The sequence below is a fragment of the Triticum aestivum genome, chromosome 2A (genome assembly GCF_018294505.1).
Source record: "Triticum aestivum cultivar Chinese Spring chromosome 2A, IWGSC CS RefSeq v2.1, whole genome shotgun sequence".
Taxonomy (NCBI): Eukaryota; Viridiplantae; Streptophyta; class Magnoliopsida; order Poales; family Poaceae; genus Triticum; species Triticum aestivum.
Window position 1 is genome coordinate 119,221,666 of NC_057797.1, and position 23,919 is coordinate 119,245,584.

The following is a 23,919-nucleotide window of genomic DNA, read 5'->3' on the forward strand; positions in this document are numbered from 1 at the left end:
ATATTGAGATTCGTGTAGATATTTTCTTTTTCTTTTTTCTTTTTCTCTCTATACTTAACTCACTCATTTAGATGTGCAATAACTAGAGCACATCTAGATGTGGCCTAGACACACCCGCGAGAGAAAGCTGGGGGTCACGGTACAATCTGAAAAGACGCTGGCGCCGCTCAGAAAGTCGTAGTTGGACGAAGTTAGGTGGCACTGCTGCAGGAACGGACGAACAGGGCATCCGAGACGCAGCACGCAATAAGAAAAGAGAATCCAAGATCCCGCAGCAGCTGAAACATCACTCACTTTAGGTACGCCAAGACCAACCAACCCAACCCAACCACAAACGCAGCGAGATGCACACCAATTGTTGTTAACTTAGAGGCGACCCGACGACGAGCCAACGAGCCATCAACGTTGCTTGCTTGCCGCAGCCACTAACCACACCATCAGGATTAATTAACAGCGAGAACGGGAAAGGGGAAGCAGCACCCGGCGCCGGGGAAAGGAAAGGGGAAAAAACCAAACCAGAAGTTCAATCGCAGATCAGTCCCACCAACGAACGACGACGACAAAGAAAAAAAGCTCCCTAGAAATCAATCACTCCTAGATCGAACGAGACGGCGACGGGGTGAAGGTGAAGAACGAAGAATGTTGTAGGCTATGTCTGTCCTGTCCTGTCCATCAGGGGTTGCTGTCGTCGCTGTTAGACCAGCGCGATGCTGCTCTCGCCGCCGGGGGGCTTGCGGATGCCGCCGAGGAAGTCCCGGGCCGGCGCCTTGCCGTCCGCGAAGATGTTGCTGCCGCTCATCTCCTTGAGCTTGGCGTCGCTCAGCTGCTTCTCCGCCGTGCCGGGGGCCTCCGCGGCGTCGCCCTTGAAGATGTTGTTGCCCGTCAGGTCGTTGAACTTCTTCGTCGGGATCTTCTTCGCGGTCTTCACCACGCTGTCGGCGTCGTCGGCCTCTCCGAATTTGATGCTGCTCACCTGCCGAAAGTGATTGAAAGCATATAAGCACTCCATTCAGAGCTGGGAAACCGTCCGGTGTCCAGATTAGGAGGAGACGTGTTTGTTGAGGAATGCGAACCTGTGCGTTCTTCCCTGGCGTCTGCGAGGTCGAGCCGTTCTCCGAGTTGCGTGGCCTGAGGTCCTCTGGAGGAGAAAAGATGCCGTGGCCGCTCAGCTCCTTTGATTTCGCATTGGATACCTGCTTCTTCAGCTTGCTGTCATCCTCGCTCAGGAGCGTGCCACTTAGCTCGCGCTGCTTTGCCACCTCGGCTATGGAGGTTGGCTTCTTGGGGGAGACACTCTCGTCCTCAGCAAAGGAGATGTGACTTATGGTACTGATTGCCTGTAGTAGTTTGACAAAATCAGACTGAGCTCTGTCAGGAAGTCTATATGGAGCGAAATGTACTTAGTTTTGTAACCGTACAAACCACACTACCGATTAGTCCTTACTACAGTATGCATATGCAAGTAATTCATGACATCAGAGGCGCCGAATTTACAGTTTTTTAGAGTACCGGTGAAAAAACTGAGTGCAGTAACAGTATTTCTATAGTGTACTTTTTAACTTAAGAGTATTTCTCTAGTTAATTATGTAGTCCTCCTATCTACTTTTAAGAAATGTCATGAAGCACTACACCTAAGCTGCAATGCTGTATCTTGTGAACGGAAGAAAAAAACAAGAGTACTCACCTGACTACCTAAATCCCACTGTCTACCAAACAAAGCAATGGAAAACAAAGGCCTATTTAATAGTTGAATCAAGGTCCAGTTCTATTAGAATTTACAAGGAAAGGTCACCAACCAATGTGACCACATATTAACTATATATAGCCAGACCCTTTCCACAAGATTCATCCCAACAACTTCTGACCTGGAGGTTAGAACATTTAACAAGGTTGATTCTAGCAACCAGCAGCTAATATCAAATGTGTAAGCAAATCAGGGGGATACTAAGTGCCACCCTCTCAATCATTCAGCACAGCATGCGAATAAATAAAAATCCATGGTCCTTACTAGCAATGCATAACAGCTAACTCAGTTTGCAATATCGCAGATCGAAAAAGGGCGCATTAATCAGCATGTTTCTGTTCTGTAAGAAAAAAAGATTTCGCAGAAAGCAGCACCTGATAATTCTTTGAAGCCGTTCGGACGGGTGTTGCAGAAGCGTTGGCGGATTCATCTTCCTCGGCCTCACCTCCAGCTGCAAATATGCCGCTTCCTGTCATCTCCTTCCACTTGGGGGCCGAGCATTGTTTCCTGAGGAGAAAATTAAGTAAATAAATGAACAGCTCATTCAGTGAACTGCACCATGTAATTAAGTAAATCAGGAACATTCTTTATCTAAGATCTAAAGAACAAAGCAAATTAAGATGTTTATGCACAAATCAGGGTGCAAACACATCAGTAATCAGCTCAAATTCAAAAAAAAAAAAAATCTCGCCCAACAGCACATCAACAAAATTTGTATGGCGCAGTGGGTGCAACTGCAAACACCGTTGCATGAGCAGTCGAGCACACAAACCATGTGACCCTACAAGCCTATCCAACAGCAGCAGTATTCTGCGCACATATCTCACCAACCAAACAGAAATTCAAATCAGGCGTATTTCCCTAGACACCAGATACGCAGATCGAGGAAAGCATCCCCAGAGACGAACGATTCCCGAAGGAGGCGGCGTAAAACTCGAGAGATCTAATAATCGCCGAAGCCCAAATCTGCGAACGAAACGGGAACACAGCCCGAAATCGTTCGTCCGAGCACCCTCCCCCGCAGGAGAAACCAGCACGCAACTAGTACTGGCCAGATGCCCCCGATCTCACCTCTTGTTGAGGCTCTCGGCCTCCTCCTCCGTGACCTGCCCGCCGAACACCACCTTGTGGATCGCCTCCGACGGCTGCACGCGCAGAGAAGGGAAAAGGAGTTAGGAGACGAGACAATCGAACCCCTGACCCAGCAATTCGAAAAGGGAGAAGCAGGGGGCGGGCATCCGCCTCCGTTCCGTGAAGTCACCTGGTGCGGGCGGCGGTTGGGCGGCGGCGTGGCCCCGTCGGCGAGCTCCGGCTGCGCCCCCTCCGGCCAGGCCAGCAGGTCCGCCGTGTTGGTGTGCGACTTCCTCACCGGCGCCGGCCTCTCCATCTCCTCCTCCTCTACTCGGTGCAGGGTGGGGGGAGGTCTGGGGCTGGGTTTCTCTCTCTGCTACCTCGGTGGGGGTGGGGGTGGGGAGCTCGTGTTTCTCTCTCTAAAAAGGCGAGGCGAGGGTGAGGTGGGAGGGGGGGAGTGGAGTGGAGTCGAATGGAAGGAAGGTGAGGAGGAGGAGTCGCTGTGCCGCCCCGACCCCCTTTTTTAAAGACCCCACGCGCGCCCGTCGGCCCCTCCACCCACCGGGCCTGCGCGTCCATGACACGCGGGGCCGGCGGCACTGTGCGACGATCTCCGCGTGGGCCCGCGCCGGAGCCCGGAGGGGGTTGACCGCGGGCGGGGCTGGGTCCGCCCGTAACGTAACGTACGTACGCCTCGCCTCGCCCTCCCCTCCCCCGGTATTTGAAATTTCCGAACGTTCGCGTGCGGCCGAAACGGGCGCGCTGTAGCGTCCGTGTCCGTTACCGTTGCCGTTTCTCTCCTCTGCTGCTGCGAGTGCTGCCCCTCCGGTCAATGATGGGATTACGGGAATGTTCTAGGGTGATCTGGTGGCTGTTGCGCGATTTATTAGCGCCGGTGCTGCCGCGATTTCGCCTCCCGTAAATGGATCCGGCTTGCTTGCTCTCTTCCCATACTCTCATCTGTGTTTCCACTTCATTCTACGGTTTTTTTTCTCTTTTCTTTTTAATCTAATCGTCTCCCCTTAATTTTAAGAAGATGGGGCCGAGCCTTATTTTGTTCCAATTAAATCAAGCCACGTAGACGGGAGCACGGATGGGCACACGACGGGGGAGTGGGTAAGTCTCGTCCCCGTGAATCGATATGTTTGTGTGCATCTTGTGCTTATTCCGTTCCTTTTTAACTGGGAAATACTACTACTTCAATTTGATTTTTATGTTGTGTTTTCTTATGATCTTTTTTTTGGAACCAGGCTAACCCCTTTTCATTGCATAGAACGGAAAAACAGCAGTATTACAAAGAATTCAGGAAATGGGAAAAGAAGGGAAAGCGAGTTCAACGCACTACTAGAAAACCCACCGCATTTGCCCGTCATTGAAACGAATGCTATGGGGTGAAAACCTAGCGGCACCAAAATAAACTATCCCTATTACAAACTGAAATCAGCCAAAGTTTCAGGAGCCCAAAACAAGTCAAGGCAAGGCAGGCCACCACCAAGGATAGACTAGGGTGACCAAAAGAAACTCTACGCGCTACGCCACGGCACGGTAACACATCTTCTTACTGTCCTCCAATCTTCGAAGACGCGTCACAGGTCCTCACCAACGCCATTGTTTCGACACAGATCATCTCTGCTCCGGCACGAAGTTTCTTCACATCGTCTCCTTTTTGCAGACCTGCCCAATATAGAACAAGAGAACAAGTTGTAAACACAGTCTCAAACGGAGTTTTAATCAACTTTTTCTCAAAGGGCGCACGATTACGCGATAACCAGATCGCCCAAGTGGGAGCCCCCAAGGCAAAACAGTATACAATTTTTCTCATTGAGGCAAGAAGGAGTGGCACCTAGGCATAGTATTGCCAGTGATTCTGGTGGCCCGAGGGATTCGCTAGGTACCAATTTGGCAGTTTGGATGTGCACCGAATCATCTATGCTAAGATGAGTCCAATACAAGAGCGAAGTTGCTCTCACAGGCGCAGCCCTGCCGCAATATAAACCTCCGTAGCTCCATTTTCGGTCAAATTGACCTCTCACGATACAAACCTCCCTGTCCAATTTTGATCGAATTGGTCAATTTCCATCTCCACTCGCGCAAAGCCTTGTAGCTTAGCAAAAAACCACACCTTCTGAAGAGCGGGAGCCTCCGCAATAAGTGGACCAGTAATGCCTGGACATAGTCACCAACGAAAGTCCTCACCACCCTGCCTCAATGAAATATTAATGATACATTAATCTGCAAAAGATAATTGCTCCTCACCACCCTGCCTCAATGACATATTATTGGTCCCCTTAGTATTTTGTGCCAAATTTTGCACATGAATTTAATTAACAAAATGTTAATGCGTACTCCCCCATCCATATATATAGGGCCTAATGCATTTTTGGTGGCTAACTTTGACTATATGCTAGAGCAATAATATATGACATGCAAATTACATAAAGCATACCGTCAAATCCATGCGTGGAAGGAGCTTCCAGTGATATAATTTTCACATTATACATCTCATATATTACTAATCTTATCAATAGTCAAAGGATGTCTAAAAAACACATTAGGCCCTATATATATGGATGGAGGGAGTATCACAAAAAATAGTATCATTGAAAACTATGTTCAAATATGAATCCAACGATATAATTTTTATGACATGCATTAACATTTTGTCAGTTAAATCTATGGTTAAATTTTGGCACAAAATACGAAGATGACCAATACACCAGGATGGAGGTAGTAGTAGTATGTGAGTTGGTCACCATGCATGAGTATAGGGAATGCATATATACATATTCCACACCTATACATAAAAGGTAGTACAAGTTTCTAGGATTTAAAAAAATCCTTTAGTGCCTTCTAAATGTTAATGCATGTCATAAAAAATTATATCATCAGAGGGCATGTGGAGATGTGTCTCCGTCGAATCTCGCAAGATTCAGTCGGTGTTGGTCTTCGGTGGAACTATTTGAATCTAGTCTTCATTCGTATTTGGTCTTGTCTTTACAGGTTGAAAGTGCATCTAATCCCTTTGGTGGATGTTGGCAATTAATGTCAGTATATCTCAAGGAAATAATGCATACTGCAAGTTTATTATAGGAAAGATCCTTATGGGTGCCACAAATGAATGGAAGGTTACGCCCACAAAATTACATGAAGACAAACGTTGTCAAGCCAAAGGATTCTCCATTTTCATTTTAGTGATATAAGATCACAATGATCAAGCAAAAGGATTCTCCATTTTCATTTGAGTGATATAAGATCACAATGAGTCCATACATGTTGATACTATCAAAATGGGATGAGGATGATGTGATTAGTTTCTTTATCCATGTGCTTATAAAGATTAAACTCCAAAGCCTTCAAAATCCTTCAAAGTTCCACCACCATATCTATCCAACTTTCATACTTCGGAGTTGCCAAACTTTTCCAGACGGAACCGCCAAGTAGTACGATACGTCTCAACCGTATCTATTTTTCCAAACTCTTTTGCCCTTGTTTTGGACTCTAACTTGCATGATTTCAATGGAACTAACCCGGACTGACGTTGTTTTCAGCAGAATTGCCATGGTGTTATTTTTGTGCAGAATAAAAAGTTCTCGGAATGACCTGAAACTTCACGAAGATAACTTTTGGAATTAATAAAAAATATTGGCGAAAGAATCAAGTGAAGGGGGCCCACACCCTGGTCACAAGGGTGGGGGCGCGCCCTCCGACCTTGTGGGCCCTCTGGACCTTCACCGACCTCAACTCCAACTCCATATATTCACTTTCGGGGAGAAAAAATCAGAGAGAATGACTCATCACGTTTTACGATACGGAGCAGCCGCCAAGCCCTGTTCTTCCTCGGGAGGGCAGATCTGGAGTCCGTTCGGGGCTCTGGAGACGGGAATCCGTCACCATCGTCATCATCAACCATCCTCCATCACCAATTTCATGATGCTCGCCGCCGTGCATGAGTAATTCCATCATAGTCTTGCTGGACCGTGATGGGTTGGATGGTATTTACCATGTAATCGAGTTAGTTTTGTTAGGGTTTGATCCCTAGTATCCACTATGTTCTAAGATTGATGTTGCTATGACTTTGCTATGCTTAATGCTTGTCACTAGGGCCCGAGTGCCATGATTTCAAATCTGAACCTATTTGTGTTTTCATGAATATATTTGCGTTCTTGATCCTATCTTGCAAGTCAATAGTCACCTACTACGTGTTATGATCCTGCAACCCTGGAGTGACAATAGTCGGGACCACTCCCGGTGATGACCGTAGTTTGAGGAGTTCATGTATTCACTAAGTGCTAATGCTTTGGCCCGGTACTCTATTAAAAGGAGGTCTTAATATACCTTAGTTTCCAATAGGACCCCGCTGCCACGGGAGGGTAGGACAAAAGATGTCATGCAAATTCTTGTCCATAAGCACGTATGACTATATTCGAAATACATGCCTACATTATATTGATGAATTGGAGATAGTTCTGTGTCACCCTATGTTATAACCGTTGCATGATGATACGTCTCCGTCGTATCTACTTTTCCAAACACTTTTGCACTAGTTTTGGACTCTAGCTTGCATGATTTGAATGGAACTAACTCGGACTGACGTTGTTTTCAGCAGAATTGCCATGGTGTTATTTTTGTGCAGAAATAAAAGTTCTCGGAATGACCTGAAAATCAACGGAGATTATTTTTGGAATATATAAAAAATACTGGCGAAAAGATCCACGTCAGGGGCCCACACCCTGTCCACGAGGGTGGGGGCGCGCCTACCCCTCCTGGGCGCGCCCCCTGCCTTGTGGGCCCCCTGATGCTCCACCTACGTCCATCTTGACTCCATATATTCACTTTCGGGGAGTGATAACCCACAAGTATAGGGGATCGCAACAGTTTTCGAGGGTAGAGTATTCAACCCAAATTTGTTGATTCGACACAAGGGGAGCCAAAGAATATTCTCAAGTATTAGCAGTTGAGTTGTCAATTCAACCACACCTGGAAACTTAATATCTGCAGCAAAGTGTTTAGTAGCAAAGTAATATGATAGTAGTGGTAACAGTAGCAAAAGGTAACAGTAGTAAAAGCAATGTTTTTGCTATTTTGTAGTGATGATAGCAATAGCAACGGAAAAGTAAATAAGTGAAGCACAATATATGGAAAGCTCGTAGGCAATGGATCGGTGATGGAGAATTATGCTGGATGCGGTTCATCATGTAACAGTCATAACCTAGGGTGACACAGAACTAGCTCCAATTCATTGATATAATGTAGGCATGTGTTCCGAATATAGTCATACGCGCTTATGGAAATTGTCCTACCCTCCCGTGGCAGCGGGGTCCTTACGGAAACTAAGGGATATTAAGGCCTCCTTTTAATAGAGTACCGGAACAAAGCATTAACACATAGTGAATACATGAACTCCTCAAACTACGGTCATCACCGGTAAGTATCCCAATTATTGTCACTTCGGGGTTAACGGATCATAACACATAATAGGTGACTATAGACTTGCAAGATAGGATCAAGAACACTCATATATTGATGAAAACATAATAGGTTCAGATCTGAACGCACTCGGGCCCTAGTGACAAGCATTAAGCATAGCAAAGTCATAGCAACATCAATCTCAGAACATAGTGGACACTAGGGATCAAACCCTAACAAAACTAACTCGATTACATGATAGATCCCATCCAACCCATCACCGTCCAGCAAGCCTACGATGGAATTAATCACGCACGGCGGTGAGCATCATGAAATTGGTGATGGAGGATGGTTGGTGATGACGATGGCGACGGATTCCCCTCTCCGGAGCCCCGAACGGACTCCAGATCAGCCCCCCGAGAGGTTTTAGGGCTTGGCGGCGGCTCCGTATCATAAAACGCGATGATTTCTTCTCCTTGATTTTTTTTCTCCCCGAAACTCAATATATGGAAGTGGAGTTGGAGTCAGAGAGGCAACAGGGGGCCCACGAGGTAGGGGGCGTGCCCCCCACCCTCGTGGCAAGGTGGTGGCCCCCCTGGCCTTCATCTTTGGCAGGTATTTTCTTATTTTCTGAAAAGTGTCTCCGTGAAGTTTCAGGTCATTCCGAGAACGTTTGCTCCTGCACATAAATAACACCATGTAATTCTGCTGAAAACAGCGTCAATCCGGGTTAGTTCCATTCAAATCATGCAAATTGGAGTCCAAAACAAGGGCAAAAGTGTTTGGAAAAGTAGATACATTGGAGACGTGTCAACTCCCCCAAGCTTAAACCTTTGCTTGTCCTCAAGCAATTCAGTTGATAAACTGAAAGTGATAAAGAAAAACTTTTACAAACTCTGTTTGCTCTTGTTGTTGTAAATATGTAAAGCCAGCATTCAAGTTTTCAGCAAAGATTATAACTAACCACATTCACAATAACGCATAGGTCTCAAGTTTACTCATATCAATGGCATAATCAACTAGCGAGCAATAATAATAAAACTCGGATGACAACACTTTCTCAAAACAATCATAATATGATATAACAAGGTGGTATCTCGCTAGCCCTTTTTGAGACCGCAAAACATAAATGCAGAGCACCTTTAAAGACCAAGGACTGACTAGACATTGTAATTCATGGTAAAAGAGATCCAGTCAAGTCATACTCAATGTAAACTAACAATAATGAATGCAAATGACAGCAGTGCTCTCCAACTGGTGCTTTTTAATAAGAGGATGATGACTCGACATAAAAGTAAATAGATAGGCCCTTCGCAGAGGGAAGCAGGGATTTGTAGAGGTGCTAGAGCTCGGTTTTGAAACAGAGGTGAATAATATTTTGAGCGGCATACTTTCATTGTCAACATAACAACCAAGAGATGGTGATATCTTCCATGCTACACACATTATAGGCGGTTCCCAAACAGAATTGTAAAGTTTACGCTCCCCCTTCCACCACAAGCATCAATCCATGGCTTGCTCGAAACAACGAGTGCCTCCAACTAACAAGAGTCCCAAGGGAGTTTTGTTTGCAATTATTTTGATTTAGTTTGCATAAAGCATGGGACTGGGCATCCCGGTGACCAGCCATTTATCTCATGAGTGAGGAGCGGAGTCCACTCCCCTTGAGAATAACCCGCCTAACATGGAAGATACAGACATCCCTAGTTGATACATGAGCTATTCGAGCATACAAAACAGGATATTTATTTGATGGTTTAGAGTTTGGCAATACAAATTTACTTGGAATGACAGGTAGATACCGTATATAGGTAGGTATAGTGGACTCATGTGGAATAACTTTGGGGTTTAAGGAATTTGGATGCACAAGCAGTATTCCTGCTTAGTACAGGTGAAGGCTAGCAAAAGACTGGGAAGCGACCAGCTAGAGAGCGACAACAGTCATGAATATGCATTAAAATTAATCAACACCGAATGCAAACATGAGTAGGATATAATCCACCATGAACATAAATGTCATGAAGGCTATGTTGATTTTGTTTCAACTACATGCGTGAACATGTGCCAAGTCAAGTCACTTAAATCATTCAGAGGAGGATACCACCCTATCATACCACATCATAAGCATCTCAATAGCATGTTGGCACGCAAGGTAAACCATTATAACTCACAGCTAATCAAGCATGGCACAAGAAACTATAATCTCTAATTGTCATTGCAAATATGTTTATTCATAATAGGCTGAATCGGGAACGATGAACTAATCATTTTTACAAAAACAAAAGAGGTCGAGTTCATATCAGCTTTTCTCATCTCAGTCAGTCCATCATATATCATCATAATTGCCCTTCACTTGCACGACCGAACGATGTGAATAATAATAATAATAGTGCACGTGCATTGGACTAAGCTGAAATCTGCAAGCATTCAATAAATAGGAGAAGACAAGGCAATATGGGCTCTTTTGTCAGATCAACAATAATGCATATAAGAGCCACTTCAACAATTTAATTATGGTCTTCTCCTATCGGTCCCCAAAGGAAAGAAAAGAAATAAAACTATTTACACGGGAAAGCTCCCAACAAGCAAAAGAAGAACAGGAAATCTTTTTGGGTTTTCTTTTTAATTACTACTACAAGCATGGAAATTAAACTAATTAAAAGCTACAACTAATTTTTTGGTTTTTCTTAAGGTTTATTAAACCCACAAGAAGAAAGCATAAAAAGGAAATTAAACTAGCATGGATGATACAATGAAAAAGTATAAGCATCGACATTTAGCAATGTGTGTGTGAACATGAATGTAATGTCGGTGGGAAATACGTACTCCCCCAAGCTTAGGCTTTTGGCCTAAGTTGGTCTATGGTCACGGCTGGCCAGGCGGATATCCATAATAATAGTTGTTGGGGTCGTACTAGGATGTAGACGAGGAAGGCTCCGATTGCCACTGGCTGACAATCATCTCCGGATCCCACTGGTAAGTAGACTGTTGTGAAGGATCAAACTCTGGTTCCGGCTCTGGCTCCTCGGCTGGGGCAGGGTTCCGGTAGGCGTGGATAGCCGTCAATGGAACAAGGTACGTGCCTACAGTCAAATCAAACAAAGGAGCAGGCAAGGTAATATTCTCAGGATGATGTTTATTAAAGAACAATTGATATTTAAACTCTCCTTCGCTATTCTTAACAATAAAATCATGTGCTACCATACTTTTATAATCTAAATAAACACGAAGCAGCACCTTTTCTTCCTTCTCATAATGCCTAATAGGTATGTTAAAATGTGCAGCTAGGCGTGTAGCATAGATGCCTCCAAAGATGAGGCCCTTGGTACAGTTCAGACTTAACTGTTTGGCAATAATGCCACCCATACTAAAAGAGTTATCACCATATAAACCATGGTGCAAAATAATAACATCAGGGATACTCAGGTTTCCACAGTTTCCACGACCAATTAAGCAATGACTAGCAAATAATGCAAAAATAACGTAAACCAGGAAAGTGTATGCTAGTGATTCGTCCATCGGAAACCTTCCTTGTTTCCCCTATAGTGATAGTGTCAATAAATCCCTCCACATTATCACGATGTGGTTCTTCTGTATTGCCCTCAAAAGGGACTAAACAAATCCGACAGAAATCATAAAGTGACATCTCCTTATGCTCATCATATAAATGAAACTCCACCGGGTGGTGAGTTCCTAGAATGAAAATGAAAGTTTTGCACAAAGGTATTTGTGAGCAAGAGATACTGATCGCATTGGTCGTGGAGGAAAGCGGTAAGGCCTGCAGTCTGAGCCAATTCATGAAAATCTTCATAAATCTCGGCTGCTCTCAAGAAATCCTCGGAAGGCCATTCACACGCCCGAACCTCCGCGGTGCGAGGCAAATTATACTTAGGCTTTGGTGCCTTCTCCTTAGATCTTTGGCTCGATCAGCCCCTCAAAAGTCTCCTCATCATTTTCTGAAAAATTCTGAAATTTTTAGTAAATTCAAAATAAAAATAAACCAAACTCAATAATATTGATAACAACTACTCCTACAAGTGCCTAGGGCCTATATCATGCATCAAAACTACTTTTGACCATATAAATTTGACATGCAAACTCAAGAACAGGGTCACCTAAGCAACACAAATTTGCAATGAATAAAGCACTAGAACAAAAACTAATTGGACCAATGGAGGAGTCACATACCAAGGAACAATCTCCCCAAGCAGTTTTGTGAGAGGTGCTTTGAGCAAGGAGATCGAAAATGGCAGCAAAACGAGCTTGGACTCGGGTTTGAGCTAGTTTTTCGTGTTTGGGGGAGGAAGAATGAGTGTATGGGTGCAAGAATAAGTGGAGGAGGGCCACCGTGGGCCCACGAGGCAGGGGGCACCCTAAGGGGGTGGGCGCGCCCTCCACCCTCGTGGCAAGGTGGTTGGCCCCCCTGGTGTGTTCTCAGTTCCATAAATCCTCAAATATTCTAGAAAAAAATTATATTTAATTTTCATGGCATTTGGAGAACTTTTATTTTCGAGGTATTTTTATATTGCACGGACAATCAGATAATAGATAGAAAAATATTTATTTTTATTTTATTTTATATAAATAACAGAAAGTAAAAGTGGGGTACAGAAGGTTGTGCCTTCTAGTTTCATCCATCTCATGATCATCAAAAGGGATCCACTAACAAGGTTGATCAAGTCTTGTTAACGAACTCATTTCGAATAACATGGAACCTGAGAAATTTCGAATAACACTATGTTACCTCAACGGGGATATGCACATCCCCAATAATAAGAATATCATATTTCTTCTTGACAGTAGGAAGAGGAAATTCAAAACCTCCAAATATAATCGATGGAATTTTTCCAATAGAGTTGATACTATGAACTTGAGGTTGTTTCCTCAGAAAGTGTACCATATGCTCATTACTATTAACATGAAAAGTGACATTGCCTTTGGTGCTATCAATAATAGCCCCTGCAGTATTCAAAAAGGGTCTTCCAAGAATAATAGACATACTATCGTCCTCGGGAATATCAAGAATAACAAAGTCGGTTAAAATAGTAACGTTTGCAACTACAACAGGCACATCCTCACAAATACCGACAGGTATAGCAGTTGATTTATCAGCCATTTGCAAAGATATTTCAGTAGGTGTCAACTTATTCAAATCAAGCCTACGATATAAAGAGAGAGGCATAACACTAACACCGGCTCCAAGATCACATAAAGCAGTTTTAAAATAGTTTCTTTTAATGGAGCATGGTATAGTGGGTACTCTTGGATCTCCAAGTTTCTTTGGTATTCCAACCTTAAAAGTATAATTAGCAAGCATGGTGGAAATTTCAGCTTCCGGTATCTTTCTCTTATTTGTAATAATATCTTTCATATACTTAGCATAAGGATTGGTTTTGAGCATATCAGTTAATCGCATACGTAAAAAGATAGGTCTAATCATTTCAGCAAAGCGCTCAAAATCCTCATCATCCTTTTTTTGGATGGTTTAGGAGTAAAGGGCATGGGTTTCTGAACCCATGGCTCTCTTTCTTTACCGTGTTTCCTAGCAACAAAATCTTTCTTGTCATAATGTTGATTCTTTGATTGTGGGTTATCAAGATCAACAACAGGTTCAATTTCTACATCATTATCATTACTAGGTTGAGCATCATCATGAACATTATTATTAACATTATTACTAGTTTCAGGTTCATTACCAGATTGTGTTTCAGCATTAGAAATAGAAATATCATTTGGATTCTCAGGTGTTTCAACAATAGGATCACTAGAAGCATGCAAAGTCCTATCATTTTTCTTTTTCTTCTTTTTAGAAGAGCTATGTGCATCTATATTATTTCTTTGAGAATCTTGCTCAATTATTTTAGGATGGCCTTCAGGATACAAAGGTTCCTGCGTCACTCTACCACCTCTAGTCATAACTCTAACATCATTATCATTATTCTTATTGTTCAATTCATTGAGCAAATCATTCTGAGCTTTAAGTACTTGTTCTACTTGAGTGGTAACCATAGAAGCATGTTTACTAATAAGTTTAAGTTCACCTTTAACATTAGCCATATAATCACCCAAGTGTCCAAGCATATTTGAATTGTATTTCAATTGTCTATCAAAATAAGAATTAAAATCTTCTTGCTTAGCCATAAATTTATCAAACTCATCTAAGCATGGGCTAGCAATTTTAGTAAATGGGATTACAACTTTATCATATCTATAGAGATAATTTACCTTTACTACCTGTGTCGGGTTATCAAGACCATGAGTTTCTTCAATAGGTAAAGGATTTGGATTATATGTTTCTTCAACAGGCGGTAAATTAAGACCATGTATTTCTTCAATAGGAGGTAAATTCTTAACATCTTCAACTTTAATACCCTTTTCTTTCATAGATTTCTTTGCCTCTTGCATATCTTCAGGACTGAGAAATAGAATACCCCTCTTCTTCGGAGTTGGTTTAGGAATAGGCTCAGGAGGTGTCCAATTATTTTCATTTGTCAACATATTATTCAATAGAATTTCAGCTTCATCCGGTGTTATTTCCCTGAAAACAGAACCAACACAACTATCCAGGTAATCTCTGGAGGCATCGGTTTGTCCATTATAAAAGATATCAAGTATTTCATTTTTCTTAAGAGGATGATCAGGCAAAGCATAAAGTAATTGGAGAAGCCTCCCCCAAGCTTGTGGGAGACTCTCTTCTTCGATTTGCACAAAATTATATATCCCTTAAAGCAGCTTGTTTCTTATGAGCAGGGAAATATTTAGCAGAGAAGTAATAAATCATATCCTGGGGACTATGCACACAACCAGGATCAAGAGAATTAAACCATATCTTAGCATCACCCTTTAATGAGAACGGAAATATTTTAAGAATATAAAAGTAGCGAGTTCTCTCATCTTTAGTGATCAGGGTAGCTATATCATTCAGTTTAGTAAGATGTGCCACAACAGTTTCAGATTCATAACCATGAAAAGGATCAGATTCAACCAAAGTAATTATATCAGGATCAACAGAGAATTCATAATCCTTATCAGTAACAAAGATAGGTGAAGTAGCAAAAGCACGGTCAGGTTTAATTCTATCATTTAGGGATTGCTTACTCCATTTAGCTAATAATCTTTGAAGTTCAGTTCTATTTCTGCAAGCTAAAATAGCTAAAGAAGCATCTTGATCAAAAACATAAACCCTTAGGAATGGCAAGTGGTTCTTCATCATCACTTTCATCAGTATCATCAGATTCAATATTTTCAATTTCTCTAGCCCTAGCAAGTTGTTCATCAAGAAAATCACTAAGTGGCATAGTAGTATCAGGCATAGAGGTAGTTTCATCATAAGTATCATGCATAGCAGAAGTGGCATGATCAATAACATGCAACATATCAGAACGAATAGCAGAAGCAGGTGTAGGTGTCGCAAGCTTACTCAAAACAGAAGGTGAATCAAGTGCAGAGCTAGATGGCAGTTCCTCACCTCCCCTCGTAGTTGAGGGATATATCTTAGTTTTTGGATCTCTCAAGTTCTTCATAATGATAAGCAGATATATATCCCAAGTGACTCAAAGAATAGAGCTATGCTCCCTGGCAACGGCGCCAGAAAATAGTCTTGATAACCCACAAGTATAGGGGATCGCAACATTTTTCGAGGGTAGAGTATTCAACCCAAATTTATTGATTCAACACAAGGGGAGCCAAAGAATATTCTCAAGTATTAGCAGCTGAGTTGTCAATTCAACCACACCTGGAAACTTAATATCTGTAGCAAAGTGTTTAGTAGAAAAGTAATATGATAGTAGTGGTAACGGTAGTAAAAGCAATGTTTTTTTGTATTTTGTAGTGATGATAGCAATAGCAATGGAAAAGTAAATAAGCGAAGCAAAATATATGGAAAGCTCATAGGCAATGGATCGGTGATGGAGAATTATGCCGGATGCGGTTCATCATGTAACAGTCATAACCTAGGGTGATATAGAACTAGATCCAATTCATTGATATAATGTAGGCATGTATTCCGAATATAGTAATTTATCATGTAATCGAGTTATGCCATGCGTGAGTAATTCCATCATAGGCTTGCTGGACGGTGATGGGTTGGATGAGATTTATCATGTAATCGAGTTAGTTTTGTTAGGGTTTGATCCCTAGTATCCACTATGTTCTGAGATTGATGTTGCTATGACTTTGCTATGCTTAATGCTTGTCACTAGGGCCCGAGTGCCATGATTTCAGATCTGAACCTATTATGTTTTCATCAATATATGAGAGTTCTTGATCCTATCTTGCAAGTCTATAGTCACCTATTATGTGTTATGATCCGTTAACCCCGATGTGACAATAATCGGGATACTTACCGGTGATGACCGTAGTTTGAGGAGTTCATGTATTCACTATGTGTTAATGCTTTGTTCCGGTACTCTATTAAGAGGAGGCCTTAATATCCCTTAGTTTCCAATAGGACCCCGTTGCCACGGGAGGGTAGGACAAAAGATGTCATGCAAGTTCTTTTCCATAAGCACGTATGACTATATTCGGAATACATGCCTACATTACATTGGTGAACTGTAGCTAGTTCTGTGTCACCCTAGGTTATGACTGTTACATGATGAACCGCATCCGGCATAATTCTCCATCACCGATCCATTGCCCATGAGCTTTCCATATATTGTTCTTTGCTTATTTACTTTTCCGTTGCTATGTTATCATCACTACAAAATACCAAAAATATTACATTTATTACTGTTACCTTTTACCACCATTACCACTACTATCATATTACTTTGCTACCAAACACCTTGCTGCAGATACTAAGTTTCCAGGTGTGGTTGAATTAACAACTCAGCTGCTAATACTTGAGAATATTCTTTGGCTCCCCTTGTGTCGAATCAATAAATTTGGGTTGAATACTCTACCCTCGAAAACTGTTGCGATCCCCTATACTTGTGGGTTATCAAGACTATTTTCTGGCGCCGTTGCCGGGGAGCATAGCTCTATTCTTTGAGTCACTTGGGATTTATATCTGCTTATCACTATGATGAACTTGAAGGACGCTAAAACAAAAAATTATCCCTCAACTACGAGGGGAGGTAAGGAACTGCCATCTAGCTCTGCACTTGATTCACCTTCTGTTTTGAGTAAGCTTGCGACACCTAAACCTGCTTCTTCTATTAATTTTAATATGTCACATGTTATTGATGATGCCACTTCTGCTATGCATGATACTTATGATGAAACTACCTCTATGCTTGATACTACTGTGCCACTTGGTGAATTTCTTGTTGAACAACTTGCTAGGGCTAGAGAGAATGAAATTATTGAAACTGATAATATTGATGAAAGTGATGATGAAGACTCTCCCCCTAGATATGAATTACCTATTGTGCCTGAGGGCTATGTTATGGATGAAGAAACTGCTAGAGATTTTCTTGCTTGCAATGATAGGAGTGATCTTAAGAAATTATTAGCTAAGCTGAAACAAAAAACTCTGAATGCTAGAATGAAATATGATCCTGCTTATGCTACTTCACCTATCTTTGTTTCTGATAAGGATTATGATTTCTCTACTTATGTCTGAATGCTAGAATGAAATACTTTAGTTGAGTCTGATCCTTTCTATGGTTATGAATCTGAAACTGTTGTGGCACATCTTACTAAATTAAATGATATAGCTACCCTGTTCACTAATGATGAGAAAACTCGCTATTATTATATCCTTAAATTATTTCCGTTCTCATTAAAGGGTGATGCTAAGATATGGTTTAATTCTCTTGATCCTGGTTGTGTGCGTAGTCCCCAGGATATGATTTATTACTTCTCTGCTAAATATTTCCCCGCTCATAAGAAACAAGCTGCTTTAAGGGAAATATATAATTTTGTGCAAATTGAAGAAGAGAGTCTCTCACAAGCTTGGGGGAGGCTTCTCCAATTACTTAATGCTTTTCCTGATCATCCTCTTAAGAAAAATGAAGTAATTGATATCTTTTATAATGGACTAACCGATGCTTCGAGAGACCACCTGGATAGTTGTGCTGGTTGTGTTTTCAGGGAAAGAACACCAGATGAAGCTGAAATTCTATTGAATAATATGTTGACTAATGAAAATAATTGGACACTTCCTGATCCAATTCCTGAACCAACTCCTAAGCTAACTCCGAAGAAGAGGGGTATTCTATTTCTCAGTCCTGAAGATATGCAAGAGGCAAAGAGATCTATGAAGGAAAAAGGTATTAAAGCTGAAGATGTTAAGAATTTACCTCCCATTGAAGAAATACATGGTCTTAATTTACCGCATGTTGAAGAAATACATGGTCTTAATCCATCACCTATTGAAGAAACACATGGTCCTGATAACCCGACACAGGTAGTAAAGGTAAATTCTCTCTATAGATATGATAAAGTTGAAATCCCATTTGCTAAGTTTGCTAGCCCATGCTTGGATGAGTTTGATGACTTTATGATTAAACAAGAAAACTTCAATGCTTATTTTGGTAGAGAATTAAAACGCAATGCTGATATGCTTGAACACTTGGGTGATTATATGGCTAATGTTAAAGGTGAGCTTAAACTTATTAGTAAACATGCTTATATGGTTACCACTCAAGTAGAACAAGTACTTAAAGCTCAGAATGATTTGCTCATTGAATTAATTAGTAAGAAAAATGATAATGCTGTTAGAGTTATGACTAGAGGTGGTAAAATGACTCAGTAACCTTTGTATCCCGAGGGCCATCCTAAGAGAATTGAGCAAGATTCTCAGAGAAATAATATTGATGCACCTAGTCCTTCTAAGAGGAAGAAAAAGAAAAATGATAGGACTTTGCATGCTTCTATTGAACCTGTTATTGACACACCTGAGAATCCTAATGATATTTCTATTTCTGATGCTGAAACACAATCTAATAATGAACATGAACCTAGTAATAATGTTAATGATGATGTTCATGTTGATGCTCAACCTAGTAATGACAATGATGTAGAGATTGAACCTGCTGTTGATCTTGGTAACCCACAATCAAAGAATCGACATTATGATAAAATAGACTTTGTTGCTAGGAAGCACGGTAAGGAAAGAGAACCATGGGTTCAGAAACCCATGTCTTTTCCTCCTAAACCATCCAAGAAAAAGGATGATGAGGATTTTGAGTGTTTTGCTGAAATGATTAGACCTATCTTCTTGCGTATGCGTTTGACTGATATGCTCAAAATGAATCCTTATGCTAAGTATATGAAAGAAATTGTTACTAATAAAAGAAAGATATCAGAAGCTGAAATTTCCACCATTCTTGCTAATTATACTTTTAAGGGTAGAATACCTAAGAAACTAGGAGATCCCGGAGTACCAACTATACCATGCTCCATTAAAAGAAATTATGTTAAAACTGCTTTATGTGATCTTGGAGCCGGTGTTAGTGTTATGCCACTATCTGTATATCGTAGACTTGATTTGAATAAGTTGACACATACTGAAATATCTTTGCAAATGGCTGATAAATCAACTGCTATACCTGTCAGTATTTGTGAGGATGTGCCTGTTGTGGTTCCAAACATTACTATTTTAACGAACTTTGTTATTCATGATATTCCCGAGGACGATAGTATGTCTATTATTCTTGGAAGACCCTTTTTGAATACTGCAGGGGATGTTATTGATTGCACCAAAGGCAATGCCACTTTTCATGTTAATGGCAATGAGCATACGGTACACTTTCCGAGGAAACAACCTCAAGTTCATAGTATAAACTCTATTGGAAAAATTCCATCGATTATTTTTGGACGTTTTGAATTTCCTCTTCCTACTGTCAAGAAGAAATATGACATTCTTATTATTGGGGATGTGCATATCCCCATTGAGGTAACCTAGTGTTATTCGAAAATTCTCCGGTTCCATGTTATTCAGAATGAGTTTGTTAACAAGACCTGATCAACCTTGTTAGTGGATTCCTTTTGATGAGCATGAGAAGGATGAATTTAGAAAACACAACTCTCTGTACCCTCTTTTTACTTTCTATTATTTATATTAAATAAAGCAAAAATAGTAATTTCTGTCTGTTTTCTGAATTATCAATGCAATAAAAAATACCCCAAAAATAAAAGTTCTCCAAATGCCCTGAAAATTAAATATGATTTTTTTCTAGAATATTTGGGAATACCTGGCACTGAGAACACAGCAGGGGGAGCAAACCTGGCCACGAGGGTGGAGGGCGCGCCCTACCCCCCTGGGCGCGCCCCCCTGCCTCGTGGGCCCATGGTGCCTCCCCTCCACTTATTCCAGCTACCACACACTCATTCTTCCTCCCAAAAACCTCACTCACCAGCTCAAACCCGAGTCCAAGCTCATTTTGCTACCATTTTAGATCTCCTTGCTCAAAGCACCTCTCACAAAACTGCTTTGGGGGATTGTTCCTTGGTATGTGACTCCTCGAATGGTCCAATTAGTTTTTGTTCTAGTGCTTTATTCATTGCATATTTTTGCTGCTTAGGTGACCCTGTTCTTGAGCTTGCATGTCAAATTTATGTGGTCAAAAGTAGTTTTGATGCATGATATTGCCTCTAGGCACTTGTAGGAGTAGTTGCTATCAATATTGTTGAATTTGGTTCACTTTTATTTTGAAGTTACTAAAAATTTCAGAAATTTTCAGAAAAAGATGAAGAGATTTTTGAGGGGCTCATCGAGCCAAAGCTCGAAGGATAAGCAAAGTGAGGAGGATAAGAGGCCCAAATATAATCTCGCTCGCACCGCGGAAGTTCGGCCATGTGAATGGCCTTGTGATAATTTCTTGAGAGCAGCCGGGATTTATGATGATTTCTGTGAATTGGCTGAGAATGCAGGCCTCACCGCCTTCCTCCACGACCAACGCAAACAGTATCTCTAGCCCACCAATATCTTTGTGCAAAACTTTCATTTCCATGCTAGGATCTCACCACCTACGGTGGAATTTTATTTATATGATGAGCATAAGGAGATTTCACTTCATGATTTTTGTCGGGTTTGTTTGATCCCTTTCGAGGGCAGCATAGAGGAACGACATCGTGACGATGTGTATGGGTTTATTGATACCATTACTGTAGGGGAAATGAGGAAGGTTTCCGACGCACGAATTACTAGCATACACTTTTCTGTTCTATGTTACTGTGCTATATTTGCTAGTAGATGCTTAATTGGGCGCGGAAACTGTGGAAACCTGAGTGCCCCTGATATTTTTATTTTGTGCCATGCCTTATTTCCTGATGACACATTCAGTATGGGCGCTATTATTGCAAAGCGGTTAAATCTTAACCATACGAAGGGCTCCGTCCTTGGAGGCATCTTCGCCTCACGCTTCGCTGCACATTTTAACACACCTATTAGGCATTATGAGAAAGAAGAAAAATTGCTGCCTCCTGTTTATTTAGATTATAAGAGTATGGTAGCACATGATTTTATTGTTAAGAATATGGAAAAGGAGCTTAAGTACAAATTAATATTTTGTAAAAATCATCCTGAGACTATTACCTTGCCTGCTCCTTCCTTGTTTGATTTATTTGCAGGCAAGTACCTTGTTCCTTTGGAGGCCATTCACGCCTACCGGAACCCTACATCAGCTACAGAGCCGGAGCCGGAACCACAATTTGATCTTCCATGACAATCTGATTATCAGTGGGATCCGGAGGTGATTGCCAACCAGTGGCAGTCCGAGGCTTCTTCACAGTACGACCCCAACTATTACTTTGGATATCCGCCAGGCGAGCCATGGCCATAGACCAACTTAGGCCAAAAGCCTAAGCTTGGGGGAGTATGTATTCCTCACCGACATTACATTCATGTTCACACACTCATTGCTAGTTGTCGTCGCTCTTACTTTTTCATTGTATCATCCATGCTAGTTTATTTTCCTTTTTATGATTTCTTCTTGTGTGTTTAATAAACCTTAATAAAAACAAAAAAAATAGTTGTAGCATTTAGTTAGTTTACTTTCCATGTTTGTAGTAGTAATTAAAAAGAAAACCCAAAAAGATTTCTCGTTCTTGTTTTGCTTGTTGGGAGCTTTCCCGTGTAAATAGTTTTATTTCTTTTCTTTCCTTTGGGGGTCGATAGGAGAAGACCGTAATGAAAATGTTAAAGTGGCTCTTATATGCATTATCGTTGATCTGACAAAGAGCCCATATTACATTGTCTTCTCTCTTGAATTGAATGCTTGCAGATTCTAGCTTAGTCCAATGCACGCGCACTATTATTATCCACCGCCCTATTCGGTCGTCCAAGTGAAAGGCAATAATGATGTTTATGTGATAAACTTATTGAGATGAGAAAAGCTGGTATGAACTCGACCTCTCTTGTTTTTGTAAATATAATTAGTTTATTGTTCCTGATTCAGCCTATTATGAATAAACATGTTTGCAATGACAATTAGAGATTATAGTTGCTTATGCCATGCTTGATTAGCTAGGAGCTTATAATGCTTTACCTTGCGTGCCAACATGCTATTAAAATGGTTGTGATGTGGTATGATAGGGTGGTATCCTCTTTTGAACGATTTAAGTGGCTTGACTTGGCACATGTTCACGCATGTAGTTGAAACAAAATCAACATAGCCTCTATGATATTTATGTTCATGGTGCATTATATCCTACTCATGCTTGCATTCGGTGTTGATTAATTATAATGCATGTTCATGACTGTTGTCGCTCTCTAGCTGGTCGCTTCCCAGTCTTTTGCTAACCTTCACCTGTACTAAGCGGGAATACTGCTTGTGCATCCAATTCCATAAACCCCAAAGTTATTCCATATGAGTCCACCATACCTACCTATATACGGTATCTACCTGTCGTTCCAAGTAAATTTGTATGTGCCAAACTCTAAACCTTCAAATAAATATCTTGTTTTGTATGCTCGAATAGCTCAGGTATCAACTAGGGTTGTTTGTATCTTCCATGTTAGGCGGGTTATTCTCAAGAGGAGTGGACTCCGCTCCTCACTCACGAGAAAATGGCTGGTCACCGGGATGCCCAGTCCCATGCTTTATGCAAATCAAATCAAAACAATTGCAAACAAAACTCCCCCGAGACTCTTGTTAGTTGGAGGCGCTTGTTGTTTCGAGCAAGCCATGGATTGATGCTTATTGGTGGATGAGGAGTATAAATTTTACCATTCTATTTGGGAACCGCCTATAATGTGTGTAGCATGGAAGATATCGCCATCTCTTGGTTGTTATGTTGACAATGAAAGTATACCGCTCAAAATATTATTCATATCTATTTCAAAACCGAGCTCTGGCACGTCTACAAATCCCTGCTTCCCTCTACGAAGGGCCTATCTATTTACTTTTATGTTGAGTCATCACCCTCTTATTAAAAATCACCAGTTGGAGAGCACCGCTGTCATTTGCATCCTTTATTGTTAGTTTACATTGAGTATGACTTGACTGGATCTCTTTTACCATGAATTACAATGTCTAGTTAGTCCTTGATCTTTAAAACTGCTCTGGATTTATGTTTTCGATCTCAGAAAGGGCTAGCGAGATACCATCTTGTTATATCATATCATGATTATTTTGAGAAAGTATTGTCATCCGAAATTTATTATTATTTCTCGCTAGTTGATTATGCCATTGATATGAGTAAACATGAGACCTAAATGTTATTGTGAATATGGTTAGTTTATAATCTTTGCTGAAAAGTTGAATTATGGCTTTACATATTTACAACAACAAGAGCAAACAGAGTTTGTA

The 23,919-nt window shown here is 41.3% G+C and overlaps 1 protein-coding gene across 1 annotated transcript; it reads right to left on the reverse strand.

Moving 5' to 3' along the window:
* Window positions 1-345: 345 nt before the first annotated feature.
* On the reverse strand, window positions 346-3,281 carry LOC123187896 (uncharacterized). Its single transcript, XM_044599887.1, has 5 exons — window positions 3,006-3,281; window positions 2,816-2,889; window positions 2,119-2,251; window positions 1,074-1,337; window positions 346-973 (listed from the first exon to the last, which is right to left on the reverse strand). Exons 1-5 carry the CDS (start codon window positions 3,129-3,131, stop codon window positions 695-697), a joined length of 876 nt encoding a protein of 291 aa, XP_044455822.1. The 5' UTR covers window positions 3,132-3,281; the 3' UTR covers window positions 346-694.
* Between the last annotated feature and the right edge of the window lie 20,638 nt (window positions 3,282-23,919).